The 15,528-nt window shown below is 47.6% G+C and overlaps 3 protein-coding genes across 3 annotated transcripts; 2 read left to right on the top strand and 1 right to left on the bottom strand.

The window, feature by feature from the left end:
• The first annotated feature begins 1,042 nt into the window (after positions 1 to 1,042).
• Positions 1,043 to 1,891, top strand: LOC129596945 (5-hydroxytryptamine receptor 7-like). Its single transcript, XM_055494350.1, has one exon. It carries the CDS (start codon positions 1,043 to 1,045, stop codon positions 1,889 to 1,891), a length of 849 nt encoding a protein of 282 aa, XP_055350325.1.
• Positions 1,892 to 3,810: 1,919 nt separating this feature from the next.
• Positions 3,811 to 4,869, top strand: LOC129596943 (uncharacterized). The gene is made up of 2 exons (XM_055494349.1): positions 3,811 to 4,653; positions 4,711 to 4,869. Exons 1-2 carry the CDS (start codon positions 3,811 to 3,813, stop codon positions 4,867 to 4,869), a joined length of 1,002 nt encoding a protein of 333 aa, XP_055350324.1.
• A 2,724-nt stretch (positions 4,870 to 7,593) lies between these two features.
• On the bottom strand, positions 7,594 to 15,458 carry LOC129596942 (uncharacterized). The gene is made up of 3 exons (XM_055494348.1): positions 14,619 to 15,458; positions 11,105 to 11,665; positions 7,594 to 11,007 (listed from the first exon to the last, which is right to left on the bottom strand). Exons 1-3 carry the CDS (start codon positions 15,456 to 15,458, stop codon positions 7,594 to 7,596), a joined length of 4,815 nt encoding a protein of 1,604 aa, XP_055350323.1.
• Between the last annotated feature and the right edge of the window lie 70 nt (positions 15,459 to 15,528).

The raw sequence follows: 15,528 nt of genomic DNA, 5'->3' as shown, positions 1-15,528 counted from the left end.
CATTTCCATGGGACACGCTACAGCTTATGCCACTGTTATGCTTATGCCACTTCACCATTTCCCAGTGACACCGGAAAATTGCTAGTTCTATGGTTAACAACCGGCGTTAAGTTTGTAACCGAGCAAGCCGAACATCTGTTGGCACAGATACATTAATAATGCCAATTAAGAAGGCCGTTGATAAGCAGTCTTGCACGGTTAATCATATGATCGGAAGCTATAGGAATGTGCACATAATAACTAGGTAGCTAGGTATGTGCAACACCGGCTGTGCCGTCGTTGCACGTTCGCAGCACGTGTAAAATATCAATAAAGAATGCAGTGTACGTAGGCCACCGGAATCGCTGCCTAATATACTGCAACCGTCAACAAGCTCCATATTAAGGCAATCACCGCCAATTTTCAACTGAAACCATGTACAGCGCAACGCAGTGATGACTTCGACGTGTGTCCGGCGTCTAATTGGAAGCTGCCGTGTGTGGCTTCCCGTAATAAATATGCTCAAGTAAATATCCTCGCCGGGGTTGTATTACAGCAAGCAGGGAAGCTGTATCAACCAGAACCGACTGCATGTAATGGCCAAAGGTTGGCGCATTCCCCTGATTATACAGTGAGGAATCTGGATATGGTAAACACGCAATTTTCCAGTAGCGCTACCGTTTTATTGTTTAATCTGGTCTGCACCGTTCACGCGCAAATGTACATGAAGTCACGAAGTATGCAAAGAATTGCGGCTTAACATGAGCATGTAAAAGGAAACGTTTTCAAGTACTATAGCAAATTGATTCAACTTTAAGATGTGCCGCCACTTGCTGGCAAGAATCAGGGAATGAAGGATTTGACTTACTGCTGCTAGAACGGATTTATCGTGATATTCCAGTGCCGTTTGCAGTAATGGCATGATGGAAGTTCCGCTTGGCCACATTCATTGTCGCCAGAATACTCAGCCATCTGTCAGAGCACAAATGCAATGACTGTGGCGAAAAATATGGTATTAAGATATAATATGTAGCCCCTGATCTCCTGGCTCTGGCTCGACAACATGAATATCTCAGCAATCCAGGCCAATCTCTCCCAATCTTTCCGAAGCCGTCGACCGGAACTGGTAACGCTGGTGTCGGTTTTCACCGTCGCCGGTGTCACCGGCGTCGTTTTATCATCCTCACTGGTTTTGACCATCGTAACGCGCCCGAAATTGCGCACAGGTTCCGGAATCCTCATCGCCCATCAACAGCTGCTGCATGTTCTACAAACCGGGGTCAGCAATCCCTTCTACATTGTCGTTGGGTGGGCCGTGTGGCTGGGCGGTGTCTCCATCACCGGGATCGACTGCACCATTGCGCACTTCTTCTGTCAAGTGTTCATTTGCGTGGAGACATGGAGCTCGGTGTTCCTGGCGGTTAACCGCTTCGTCGCGCTAATCTACCCGCACCAATACCGGCACATTTCATCGAATGCTGCCGTTGCCGGGTTTATAGTGGCCGCGTGGTGCATCAGTGCCGCTATTGAAATCCCAGCGCTCCTGGGAATCGGGAGTTATTTCGGGATGCGGCAGTTTGACTGTGGATATATCCGCGTAACCGATCACAATATTGTCGCCATGCATGGTGTTGTGGGGATCTATTTTCCGTTGGGGCTGCAAGCGTTCCTTTATGCTGCTATTCTTATCAATCATCGCCAAAAAGATCAGGGCGGACGAGTCACCAGGGTGCAGAAAAAACGGTTTGAATTGTTTCGGTTGTTGTTCAGCTCTTATTTGTGGTATGTTGCCTGCTACTTGCCATTCATGGTGACGATCTATGGATTACCCCGTTTTTTCTTCGCTGATAAGTTGCGTGCCGGCTGGTTTTTGACAATGCAGGAAATCGGATACGCTGGAAGTCCGGTATGAAAATCTTAAGCCACACCAAGCGTCTCCTTATCAAAAACTGATATTTTCTTACAGGTTTTTCTCCTTTTGATGAACAAAGACGTCATGAAAAGCGCCAGAGAAGGGATCGGGGTGATAAGACGCAGTATGTGTGAAATGAGTTCGATTGGACCCAGCTCGAAATCAAAAGTACCATCATCCGTGGCGGATTCGGCAAGATCACCATCAGTTCTATAGAATTTAAATATTTTTCAGAGACTGATTTGTTAAAACCTGATTTGTTAAAGTCTGGTTAAATTAATTATTTTGGTCCGTTGTTGCATGGCTCTGCAATACTCTCAAGGACAACTTACTTTGCCTTTTGCAATTATACATTATTGTCGACGTTTTGCTATGGAACAAATGATGATCTCAATGCACGAGCACACGATTTGGCAAACGCTTATTAAATCCATAAACAAAACATGCTGGACGACCACTATTTGTTTTACGTTAAGTAATCATAGTATATAACAAATTGTGGAAGTTTCGCAAGACGGACATCAAGCATTCGCACGTACAGTGCCAGATACTGATAAACTATTTACCACGAAAGGGTACGGTCATCGGAAGCTTCATATTACGCCGCTTGCCGATTGGACGGCACCGAAAGCATAACATAACACTGCTACAATGCAGTTTCACGCTAAAATACATGTAAATGTATTTAAGGTTATCTAACCCTGTGGCTTCTTCACTTCATGTTTTGATATTAATACTGTTCCCGTATGCAGGGTACTAGAGCTATATACTGAATTAGCTGTTGTATTTTGTTTCGCGTATCGAAGATCTGTTCCTTCTTCCAAATTTCTGATTCCCGTTTCTTGAGTTTGGTAATTGTTGCCTTTTTTCATACCTACGATTCATCCATACCAAAATCTATACGGTGCAGACGTACGCACAGCTACTTGGACTTCTACAAAGCACAGCACATGCATTTTAATGCACAAATACAAATTTATATTTAATAACAGTTACAGTACTATTGAATTGCTACCGTCATATGATGTACTTATGTGTTATTTAGCATCAAGTTAGCTGGTTGCAGCCACTATGTGCAGTACAGTATGTAAGCGACCGCCGCCGACCGGTAACGCTGCCGTCAATAACATACCTGTGAGATTCAGCCTCTGCAGCGGGAATTGTAAAGCGTCCTTCAAGCCGACTGTGCTTGCCTTCCCAGAAGTATCCTAATTTACCGATAAAAGTCCTCCCGCGGGTCAGATGAAAACATTGCCACGCCCACTGGCTGCATTTGTATCCAAGGCTGCCGCATACCTCTGATGACCTTGTGAGGAATAAACACGTGAGGGAGTGAGACATTGTGAGGAATAAACACGCAATTTTACAATATCCTTTCACACTGGCGTTTCATTGCTAATTCTGATCTTCGACTTATACGGGTAAACGTTTACCAAGAGGTCAGATTATCGTGATCCTATTGCTAATTACTGCCGTTTCATTGCTAATTCTGATCTTCGACTGATCCTATTAACGTTTACCAAGAGGTCAGATTATCGTGATCGTATTGCTTGATCCTATTGCTAATTGCTATCTCGTGATTGCAGTATTAATTATAAGCTTAAAGCCGCGGGACATGCAGAATTATTTTTTTCCTGAAACGTATTTCAGCTGTAAAGTGGATCATCGAAACACGTCTGCAAGTGACAGTTGGCGATGTATTACAGCTAATGGTACACGGCATATATATGGCTGCGGACTGATCTAGCCAGGATAACAAACAAGCCAACACCGGATGTGATAACACACTTCACGAGCTCGGTTTGCCTGGATTTAATTTCATGGGATTGCTCATTAATGCCGTTAACGCAGTGTGTCTAGTGACATATTGCGTTAAAACGTTAGTAAAGTCGTAACGTTTTTTTCTTCCGAAGCACAATATGAATATCTCAATAATTCAAGGCAACCTATCCCAATCTTTCCCGAACCGCCGCACAGAACTTATCGCGCTGGTGTCGGTGTTCACCTTTGCCGGCGCCACCGGCGTGTTGCTATCCACATCCCTGTTTTTGACGATCATCATGCGCCCGAATCTCCGCACCGGTTCCGGGATCTTAATCGCCCACCAACAGCTGCTGAATGTCCTACAAACTGGGATCGGCAATCCCTTCTACATTGTTGTAGGGTGGGTGGTATGGCTGGGTGGCGTGTCCATCACTGGAATTAACTGTACCGCGATGCACTTCTTCTGTCAACTGTTTATCTGCGTGGAGACATGGAGCTCCGTATTTCTTGCCGTCAACCGATTTGTCGCGATCATCTACCCGCACCAATATCGTCTCATCTCTTCGAATGCGGCCGTTGCCGGTTTCATTACGGCCTCGTGGTGTATCAGTGCCGCTATCGAAATCCCAGCGCTCCTGGGCATTGGGAGTTACTTTGGTTTTCGACAGTTTGATTGTGGATACATCCGCGTAACCGATCACAACATGGTCGTCATGCACGGCGTTGTGGGGATATGGTTTCCGCTAGCAGTGCAAGCGCTCCTGTATGCCGCGATTGTAATCAACCATCGCCAAAAAGAAGAAGAAAGTCGAATAACCATGGTGCAGAAAAAACGGTTTAAACTGTTCCGGTTGCTTTTCGGTTCGTATTTGTGGTATGTCGCTTGCTATATACCCTTCATGGTGACAATTTACGGATTTCCCCGGTTTTGGTTCGCGGATAAGCTACGCGCGGGCTGGTTCATGGTTTTGCAAGAGATCGGATACGCTGGAAGTCCGGTAAGTATTTTGACTTCTGGCTAAAGTTTCTTTAAGAAACTTTGTTTGTATAAATAGGTTTTTCTACTGCTGATGAATAAAGACGTCATGAAGAATGCAAAAGAAGGTGTCGGGTTACTACGACGGAATATGTGTGAAAATAACGTGATTGCACCTAGTTCGAAAGCACTATCGTCCACGGCTGATTCGACAGGACTAACGATGCGAGCGTTGTGAATTTTTATACATTTTGTTTTTGCAGTCGGGATGTTGTTTCGTTTACGTTACATATAAGGCATACTTCTACATGTCATTTAAGGACATTACGGATGACTTTATTCAAATTAATTTTGTAATCTCAGACGTATTTCGGTGACTTTTTTTAACGATAAACTGTTGTGTACTATTATACAGTGTTTGATAATTTAATTGATGTTTTTGTCGTAGCCCAGGGTACATGTACTGCATCGTTCTATATATCTAGGTATATGTCTTGGTTTGCCCATCACTCGTTTTATTGTTCGCTGCTGTAAAGGGTGCCGCGCTTAGCAGATACTTTGAATTACATCATTACCAATTATTTGTTATTCATCAAGAGATATAAAAACTTTTGGCGGCTACCATTTCCGCAGAATTCATATGCAGTGCAGAACATCAACGTTTATTAAAGACGATTACAATCATTATCTGTACACCATACGAAAAGCCTTATATGACGCGCCGCTTTCCAATTAAAATGCGTCAGTGCAACAGTAGATAATTTGTTTGTTTGGCAGGATAGGTTTCCCTAAATAGTATTGATGAGTAGATGTAAAATATGGGGGAACGCGATAACGAACACGCAATATTACGCACATTATATTGGTTTAGCCATGACAGTACTATACTATTAAGGCAAAAACTTACATACCACCAATAGAAGTATCTGGCATATACACAACGGCTTGCCTTAGTATTGCGCAACCGAATTCGCTTTGCTGCCTTAATAGTCAATAGTACTTATAGTACTGCTATGGTTTAGCCCAACAGTTTAAAATAAAACATCAGTTTTTGTCATGGGATTCACTTTATTTTCATTTCCACCCATAAGACATACAGTACTAAAAAGCAACCAGAAAATAGACTTTTCATAGCTTTTTCAAAATAAACGGATGAATTATCAGTGACGTATAACTGAGCCAGTACGTAGACACATCCGCCCAGTAAATCTGCACATTAAGATACATTTCCAGGGCGCTGTACACGTGATACGGCAACCATAAAATCAGATAGATAATTCCCAGTATTCCCACCGGAACCAGGTTTACTCGGCTGCCCGTCGAAACATTAACCTGCAAATGACACTCGCTGTCCACTGAGACGGTTCGACCCCATGAAACCGTGCTAGGCAGCGATATTTCCACGAGATTCGTTTCACTGGAGAAACCTTTGATTTTCAGTATATCAGAACTTCTTGCCGTCATTCCACTGTAGGCAATAATCACGTCACACACCGCAATGACAACCGTCGGCACATACACACCGAGAACGTAATACGCTGACCAGCCGGCAACGTCCGGGTACGTCGACATCGCGCAGGATCGCAACGGATTCCCGTTCCACCAGGGCGAAAACTGACGCGTCCAGTAAACTGGCAAAAATGATAAATGGCTTATAAATAAAATAATCAGTACCAGTATAATTTCTTTCGCCCAAGACAGCTGCAATTCTGGATAGCACAATCGAAGAATAGAGCTGGCATGGATTACGGCAATTAATACAGTTGTCACAGGATTAATAACCCAGTCAAAATATTGCCAAATAATGCAGCTGGTATCGCCAAACACCCACACATCGAAGGCAACGGTGTAACCAAAAAGACCAGGAATACAGATAACCGATGCCACAAAATGCACAGAAATTAAGGCAAAGGTCAGAATAGATCCCGGGAAATATTTACCACGACGCCTTAAGAAAAGTACGATTTCGTACAAGTTACAGCAAGATGCGAAAATCCAGAATATTGCTGAAAATCCAAGCCAAGTCAAGTTGGTTGATGAACGGAACACACTTGAAATAGCCAAAGGTTTCCCAGAAATATTTGACGGAATCACAGACTGCGATATGTTGAATATGTAGGTCAGCATGGCGACTGCTGATCGCATTTTATTCTGCAGTTGAAAATGATTCTGCCCGCCGCATCAGCTATGCGACGGTATTTAAGGGATTTTTCAAATCTTCATGGCCGTTGACTCTACACTTTGAATTTTCCGGCTTTTTGTCCTTGATGAAAAGGAGCGCCTGGATGCCCATCTTCTGCGTGGGAGCCAAAAACATCATCCAGGAATTAGGCTTCGGCTTTCGGTGAGGATGGCAACTTCCGCTGATCTAATCTTTAGAAAATCCGCATCCGTCCCAAAAGGACTATTGTGCACGAGTTATTAGGTGAACGAATGCTGCACGCTCATTCCCGGTTATGATAATCCATTAGAAGTCAGGCGCGTGATTGTGTGCCATTGACCTGGTTGGTGCCAAGAATTCCCATGATCATTTTCTCATGATTATTTTGATTATTTTTTTATCTTTTGAAATTTAGCTCCGTCGTCTAGCCGTTTTATTTATACTTCGCTTTTACTCGCGTTCCGACCGCTTACAGATTACACCTTCGCGTTCCGTCCACCCTATTGCATTAGTAGCCCCTGCATTGAGCGGCTACGTGGTTATTAACAGCTAACTGCACAGTTCAGTTTGTTTTACATAGTTTTAATTCAAACCAAACGAGTACATGGTTTAAGAAACATGTCGTGACGTGATAATAATGTATATTTATTATCGAACTCGCAGGTCGCTGACTGAATGTCAGCAAAGCACAACAATGACAGGCAACTTCTATGTTGCTATGCAAAAGGTCATGTGTATACACTGCACATATCTGACACCTCCCCCAGTGGGGAAACCCACTCAACTAAAGCCAAAACAAAGCTAGCGTCCGAATTTCGGATCCGCGATTAGTCGATCTGGTTCTTTTCTGTCTCTTCCGCTTCGTCGCACTTCTGGTTCCGGTGGCTTCAGTTGAGAACTGGTATCAGTTATCGCTTCCGGAACGCGTGGCGTTTTCTTAGCATTCTTCACATTCGCTGGCTTCACTGGTTTGGCGCTATCAACATTTGGTAATGTAAGTTCAGGTGCTTTACCAGTACCGATCTGTCCACCAGAATCCTGCTTTGTGACCGCTTCCGGAAAGGCATCGTTAGGCAGTGCAGCCGTCTGCACTGGCGATGCGACTGGTACTTTCGGTACATCCGGTGTCTTTGGTGCGGCAGGTGCGACAAGTGCAGCTGGCGGATTCGGTAGTGCACGCTCGTCTGGGTGCAGCCATTGCCTCGGTCGCATCTGATTTTCGTGCCTTCGCAGGTCAATTCCGTTGACCAGGACAACCCAGATGCGGGTACCTTCACGTTTGACCAGCTGTCCACGCTGCCAGTCCACTGCGCGGTTCGGACGGTAATCACGTACCATTAGGTAATCGCCAACTTGGAAATGCTTCTCCTGTGTCCGTTGGTCGAAATTTTGCTGGTAACGCTTCCGGTTACGCTCTATTGTTGTCATCAGCACCGGCACCAGCAAGTCCAGCTGACCACGCAGTTTGCGGCTCAGAAACAATTCCGCTGGCGACTTGCCAGTTGTGGCCTGTGGCGCGTTGCGGTACCGGAACAGGAATTCCCGCAGAGCTGTGGGCAATGGCTTCCGGTCGGCCATCAGCTTGCTGATTCCGTCCTTACAGGTTTGAACGTAGCGCTCCGCCTGGCCGTTCGACTGCGGGTGGCCAGGTGGTGTCCGAAGATGTCGGATGCCGTGAACCGTGCAGAAATCGGCAAACTCTTGCGAGGTGAACTGCGTACCGTTATCGGTGACGATTTCGGTGCAGGCTCCGTAACGGCTGAACAGGTTCAGGAGGGCCTCCAGAACGCCGTCGGACGTGGCGTGTTTCATCTGGATCACCTCCGGCCACTTCGACATGGCGTCAACAATCACTAGCAGCATTGTGCTGTGAAATGGACCGGCGAAGTCCATGTGGAGCCGCTTCCAAGGTGCATCCGGCACTTCCCACTGCGACAGCGGGACTTTGGCCGTTTCTTTTGCGCGTTCAGTGCAAATTCGGCATTCACTGGACATTCGTTCGATGTCCTTGTCCATGTTAGGCCACCAGCAGTATCCTCGCGCTTCACCCTTCATCTTACCAGCCCCCATGTGGGCGCTGTGAAGGTAATCCAGGATCTGCTGCCGGTGCTTCGATGGCACGACGGTCCGGGATCCCCAGCATACGCAGCCGTTGATCGTGACGAGCTCGTGCTCAAGTCGCTTGTAGGGACGCGCTAGGGCATCAACCGTCGACGGCCAGCCGTTCATGACGTATCCATATACGGTGGACATTTCCGGATCTCTGGCCGTTTCTTCGGCGATCGCTTCCACCGAAACCGGAAAACGCGACACGTTGTCGACGTGGACAGCGTTGACCACACTGTCCATCCCCAGTCCGGGCAGGCCATCCAGCTGCGTCGAATGCAGTGGTAGGCGGCTCAGTCCGTCAGCTTGGCCAAACTCCTCGGTGCGGCGGTACTCGATGCTGAACGAATATCCCATCAGCATCAGCGCCCACCGTTGGAGGCGGTTTGCAGTCACCACCGGCACTCCTTTCCGTTGACCAAACACACTGAGCAGCGGTTTGTGGTCAGTGCACAAAGTGAACTCGCGCCCAGCGATATATTGATGGAACTTCCGGCACCCGAACACCAGTGCCAGGGCCTCTTTTTCTATCTGGCCATAGTTCTTCTCGGCGGCTGTGAGCGTCTTCGAGGCGTGTGCGATGGGCCGTTCCGTTCCGTCCGGGAAACGGTGACAGATCACGGCGCCAACGCCGTATTGCGACGCGTCCGCGGCGAGGACCAGCGGCATCCGCGGGTCGTAATGAACCAGGAACGTCGCGCGGACAATCTGCTCCTTTAAGGACAGGAACTGCGTTTCGCAGTTCTTGGACCAGGACCAGGGGACTCCGGCCTTAAGGAGGTTGTGGAACGGCGCACACTTCCCGGACAGGTCGCGAACGAACTTCCCGTAATGGTTGACCAGACCCAGGAACGCTCGGAGTTCGCTGATGTTGGTCGGACGGGCCATGTCGCGGAGTGCCTTGACGCGGTCCTGGGAAATGTGGCGACCTCTGTGGTCCACCACGAACCCCAGGTACTCCACGGAGTCCTGAAGGAAGAAGCATTTGCTGCGCTTTAGCGTGAATCCGTGCTCTTCCAGGCGTTGGAGGACCTTCTCCAGGTTCCGGAGGTGCTCCTCTTCCGTCGCCCCGGTGACGATGATATCGTCGAGGTAAATGGCGACTCCCTCGCATCCCTGGAGGACACTTTCCATGATCTGCTGGAACACGGAGGGACCGCAGGCGACGCCGAAGGGGAGTCGGTTGTACCGGAACAACCCCTTGTGCGTGTTGATTACTACCAGGTTCTTGCTCTCATCATCGAGCTCGACCTGGGCGTACGCTTCCGCCAGGTCCAAGGTACTGAACTGCTTCCCTCCGTTCAGTTTCGCGAACAGCTCATCGGGCGTCGGCAGTGGGTACTGCTGAACGTCGAGAGCGTCGTTGAGTCCCGTGCTAAGGTCGGCACAGGTGCGGATGTCTCCAGCCCGTTTCTGCGCCGTCACCACTGGAGCTGCCCAGTCGGCCCGTTCCACTGGTGTAAGGATGCCCCTCTCCACCAGGCGATCCAGGTCGCGCTCCAGTGCCTCGCGAAAAGCAAATGGGACCGGTCTGGCTTTCCGGAATACAGGCATCGCGCCAGGCTTTAAGTGCAGGTGAGCCTTGTAATGTTTACAATGGCCCAGTTCGTCCCGGAAAACGGCGCTGTGTTTCTTCAGCAGATGTTCCACCTCGAGCGTGCCGGAAACTGTGGACACCATGGTCGACTGCAGATCCCGCAAACTCAGTCGGCTGAGGTCCAAGGCGCGGATCCAGTCCCTACCCAGCACGTTTCCCCCTGTGGCCACCACCACAATCGGCAGTGCCTTGCGAGTGCGTGCGTGGGTGACTTCCACGGTCGCAGTACCGATGACCTTCAGCGTGTGCCCCGTGAAGCTCCGTAAAGTGTTCGTATACGGTGACAGCTTCGGGGATCCGATTGATCGCCACGTGTCGGCCGTAAAAATGGTCACACTGGATCCCGTGTCCAGTACGGGTGACACGGACACGCCATTCAGCTTGAGTGGTACGTGGATGGATCGCCCACCCGTCGTGTCTACCGACAGGACGTCGAATTCCTCCTCCACCAGGAATGTCCGCCGCCCATCTCTTCGTTGCTGCGCTGCAGGTTGCTTTCCGCTCCGACACACCTTCGCGATGTGCCCTTTTTTACCGCAGCTTTTGCAGGCAAGATCTTTCGCCCAGCACTGTGACCTCTCGTGCTGCATGGAGCCACATCCATCGCACGCATCTCTCGCGGAGCTGGCTTTCGGTCAGGACGGCTGCTACGGTTCTGCATGCCGCCGCGTCCACGACCGCGTCTCTGCTGGTGCCGCCACCGCCACTCCGGGCATTGTCGACGCGCGCCACATCCGGCGCTGTCTGACCTTTCCTGTTGGACTTGCGCAGCTCATATTCTTCACAAATCTCCAGTGCTTTCTCCAACGTGTTGTACGTTTGGGACTGGAGGTGTTGCCGTGTGGTATCGCTCAAAATTCCGTTGAGGAAAGTAGCGGACATATTCTTTTCTAGCACGTCCGCAGGGAATCCGCAGGGAAATGCCTTTCGGCGCAGCCGGTTCGAAAATTCTAGCAGCGACTCGCCCTGCTCCTGCTGGAGTTTAAAGTAGTTGGCCCACTCCGTAGCAGCGTTTGTCTTCTTCACAAATGCGTGCTCTAGCTTGTCCACAAGTTGCGAAGTGGTGAAATTGTCGGGATTCGTAGGCAAACACATTGAAAACAGCATTTCCCCGGCGTCAATTCCAAGGGAGTCCAGAAGCAGGTACTTCTGATCCTCCGGGTCGGTGACCTTGCGCAATTTCACAAAATTCTGATATTGGAATTGCCACCATCGCCATGTCATCTTCGCGGGTTCAAACTTGATCAGCCCTGATCCAGTCTTCTCGCTGGACGTCGTGGGGACTGATGGCGAAGCAAGCGATGGCGATGTCATTATGAGGTGTGTAGGGAAATAGACCGCGTGAGGTCTTGTGGTCTTCACGCCAGTTAAATAAACAAGAGCTCAGTAAACATATCCGCTCTCTCTGCGGTGCCCAAAACAGAGGCGGCGTTGCCGCGTTGTATCTCCATAGACAATCGCTGCCGAAGAAATTCGTGAGAACGGACTTCTCCTGAATGGGTCCGTAAACGCTTTCCCAGTTCTTTGATGATGGCAATGGCCGACGGTCCCCAAGGGCCCATTGTCTCAAAAGCGATGGGCGCGAAAATGTAACGACCGACCAAATAAGAATATAAACTGGTCTTCCTTTCCTCTGCCTGAACGGCGGCCGATCCCGCGTTTGCCGATGTAGACTTGATGTGGGAAGCGGCAACCGTATCAACACACGTAACATCCCAAGCTAGACACATGCCCCTCTGCCATGCAAATGTTGTGCATCCATCTGGGCGTCTGCTACTTGTGTTAGAAGTGCCGCGAGGCTCCAGTTTTGCAGGGATTCCGGCTGATACGAATACGCGGCATACGACACTGTTAAGAGCACCATGCCGTGGATGCCTGCCGGCGGAAAAAGAACACGAAAGACCGTGATGGGCGTAGCAGTCGACAGGCTTGTAACACTTCGCGCAGTTGTGCGGTTCGCAGATCTCAGAGCCGAGTCTCAGCCCGACGGAGATTTTCAGCGTGTCATCGTCGAGCAGGTTGCCGATATGGGCCGAAGGCAATGCATTAAGCCAAATACCGGCTTCCGGTCTCGACTGAGCGAGTAGACGCGCCTTGTTAACCTCATCGTCGCGGAATACTTCTAACAATGTAGCGAGAGACACGTTACACAACGGGAGGTCCCATGCTTTCTGTGACTTTCGGAAATCTGGTGAAGGCAGTTCTGTCAACCGGGCATTGGTTTTCCAAATTTCCAGCGCTGTAGAGACATCGACAGCCGGTCGATTAGGGAGCAGTAAAGACAGTTTGGCAGTTTGTTTTCCCCAGCACGTAAAATTGAAAAAGTACGTTTTTTTGGACGCAGTGAAAGCGAAATCGGCTAACAAAAAACACCTCCAGTCAAAGAAACCGAACAGTTCGAAAATTAAGTGACGAGTATTTCACATGCTGGTTAAATTTTATTTTTACGGTGATTAATTCTAGTAAATTAAAACCAAATAAGGAACTTGTGATTATTAACTAAATCGGTGATTTTAATTGGTGATACTTCCTCGTTTTTATATAGCAAACTTTTTGGATGGATTCGTTGATTTTAAATTATTCTTGAAACTTTGTTTTGTGACAAAATTTTTTTGTTGTTCCTTGTTGCCTTCGGTTTTGAAAGAAACGTTCTTACTGGTTAAAAATTATCTGTATAGCATTATAAATTAATTTTTATGTGGGCCCATGTAGGGAAACTGAAATGGTGGGTGGACGGAACGTGAAGGTGTAATCTGTAAGCGGTCGGAACGCGAGTAAAAGCGAAGTATTCCTATGATTATTCCCGATTAATTTTTTTGAATATGATTATTTTCAGCATGCAATATGCAGCAGCATTTCTTTTATTACTCGTAATCCTTTAGATATATAAATCGTCAATAAGTGGCAGTGGCATCAGCGTCAAAATAAGCTTTTACCAGTTCGACCGCTTACAGCAAAAATATGTTTCTGTTAATGCACCTTGTCTTACAAGAAGAATCGTTTACACAATACTCGACAAGTTAACCGTAATTGTCAACTATCTGAACTTGTTCAACTAATTTCGACTTATCCTAATAACTGTATATTAATTTTCAATGAAATATGAAATGGCATTTGCTTGTACAAGTTGGAGAAAGGATTGCACTGCCAGCTTAGATAAAGTCGGGTAATGTTAAAACGATGAGACACCTATTTCTGTGGTGTATTTCTTCATTGTTGGCTTTGTTGCATATCATACTCGTATGTTAATAGAAACTTGCGGCGGCCACACTACAGGGACGGTATTGCTCACTGCTAACTCGCACAAGCTCACAAAATATCTAACCATAAGCGGATCACATTAAATTGTGTGGAAGAAGCATTTTAAAGTAACGCAACCAGCAGCGCTGAATAATATATGCAACACATATATGTATGAGAAGCAGATACAGAAACAGCGTTGCAGCCCACAATATAAATTAAAGAAGTCGCGTAGTTCTGCAGGATAATCGAGATGACCAGAGTGGTAATTACTAAATGATGGCGTACCAGGCTGGGCAACCCGCTGCGCTTTGCAGATGTCCTTATGCATGTGACTTATTGTAGCAAAACAGAATTTTTGCCGCCTTTAATGCACAGACTTGCAGACTCTATATATTATACAGAAGACGTTGGCTGTGCGAGACAATCTGCGTAAAGACTCCATGATTAGAAATGGCTTCATGTGGAAAACATGTAAATTATGATGTAAGCCCGTGTGTTATCCAGCCTTTGCTGTTTAATTGGCTCTGTACGGTTTCGAACTTTCGACTGCTGAACAACGCGTGAAATAACAAGTTACTGTTGAAGATCTACAAATTCATGGTGACACAGAACTAGTATTCAATTAAGAAAAATAATATTATCTGAGACAGCACCGTGTTCGTGACCTAATGCCCTTTAGATGTACGACTGGACCGTATCCAGGAGCTCGGCGCAGCAGACACCGAATTCTTTTTGCACAGCAACCGCTCCACACCCTCTTTCGCGATTCTTCGAACGTCTTTGTTCATCAGCAACAAGAACACCTGCACAATAAAAAAGTGCTGATTAGGGATGCCACAGTTGCCACATAATAAAACGCCTGAGAAAAAGCTAAGCATACCGGGCTTCCGGCGTAACCAATCTGCTGCAGCACGATAAACCAACCGGCGCGTATCTTATCGGCAAACCAGTACAGAGGAAAACCGTAGAGCACAATCAGGAACGGCAGGTAGCACACGACATACCATAAATAGGAACCCAACAGCAGACGAAACAATACAAAGCGCTTTTTATGCGAGGCAGCAGCCTGCGTTTCCTTGTCTTTCCGGTAATGATTAGCCAGAATAATCCCGTATACCACAGCTTGCAGCGACAGCGGAAAGTACACACCAAATGTTCCAATAGTATTCAAGAGGTTAGGATTCGTAATTCGGATATATCCGCAATCCACCTCCCGGTTTCCAAACAAACTTCCAATTCCCAGCAGCGCTGGTATGTTGATCGCGACGCTGATACTCCACGCCGCGATTATAAAGCCGCCGGTAGCCTGATTCGAGGAGATACGATTGTATCGATGTGGGTAAACTATGGCGACAAAGCGGTTGATTGCTAAAAACAAGGAACTCCACGTTTCGCTGCAGATGATCAACTGACAGCAGAAATACATAACGGTGCAGTCGATGCCCGTAACAGAAATTCCCATCCACACCGCCCAACCGGTAATAATATAAAACGGATTACTGATGCCGGTTTGAAGGACGTGCAAGAGTTGCTGGTGGGCGATCAGGATGCCGGCACTAGTGCGCAGCTGAGAGCGCAGAATAATCGTGAAAACCAGCGTCGCCGATAAGACAACCCCAACGATCGAGGCTATTGTGAATACGGATACCAGGGCGCGCAATTCGACCTGCCGATGGGGAAGGGTGTAGGACAGATTACCTTGAATCATGGATATGTTCATTTTGAAATGCAGGAGCACGATTTACAGAAATTTTCTGCAGGTTCTTGAGCAAATCTTTTAAATCGGGAAA

The sequence above is a fragment of the Paramacrobiotus metropolitanus genome, unplaced genomic scaffold, assembly GCF_019649055.1.
Source record: "Paramacrobiotus metropolitanus isolate TYO unplaced genomic scaffold, Prichtersi_v1.0 Parri_scaffold0000098, whole genome shotgun sequence".
NCBI lineage: Eukaryota > Metazoa > Tardigrada > Eutardigrada > Parachela > Macrobiotidae > Paramacrobiotus > Paramacrobiotus metropolitanus.
This window is presented reverse-complemented; position numbering and strand designations above follow the sequence as displayed.

Excerpts from the sequence above, each read along its gene's own strand:
- LOC129596945 (XM_055494350.1), top strand. The coding sequence starts at position 1,043 with ATGAATATCTCAGCAATCCAGGCCAATCTCTCCCAATCTTTCCGAAGC.
- LOC129596943 (XM_055494349.1), top strand. The coding sequence starts at position 3,811 with ATGAATATCTCAATAATTCAAGGCAACCTATCCCAATCTTTCCCGAAC. Across the intron at positions 4,654-4,710 it reads TCGGATACGCTGGAAGTCCG|GTTTTTCTACTGCTGATGAA; the intron begins GTAAGTATTTTG and ends TTGTATAAATAG.
- LOC129596942 (XM_055494348.1), bottom strand. The coding sequence starts at position 15,458 with ATGAACATATCCATGATTCAAGGTAATCTGTCCTACACCCTTCCCCAT. Across the intron at positions 11,666-14,618 it reads TTGGTTACGCCGGAAGCCCG|GTCACCGACCCGGAGGATCA; the intron begins GTATGCTTAGCT and ends AAATTGCGCAAG. Across the intron at positions 11,008-11,104 it reads GCCAGCTCCGCGAGAGATGC|GTGTGTCGGAGCGGAAAGCA; the intron begins GTGCGATGGATG and ends CACATCGCGAAG.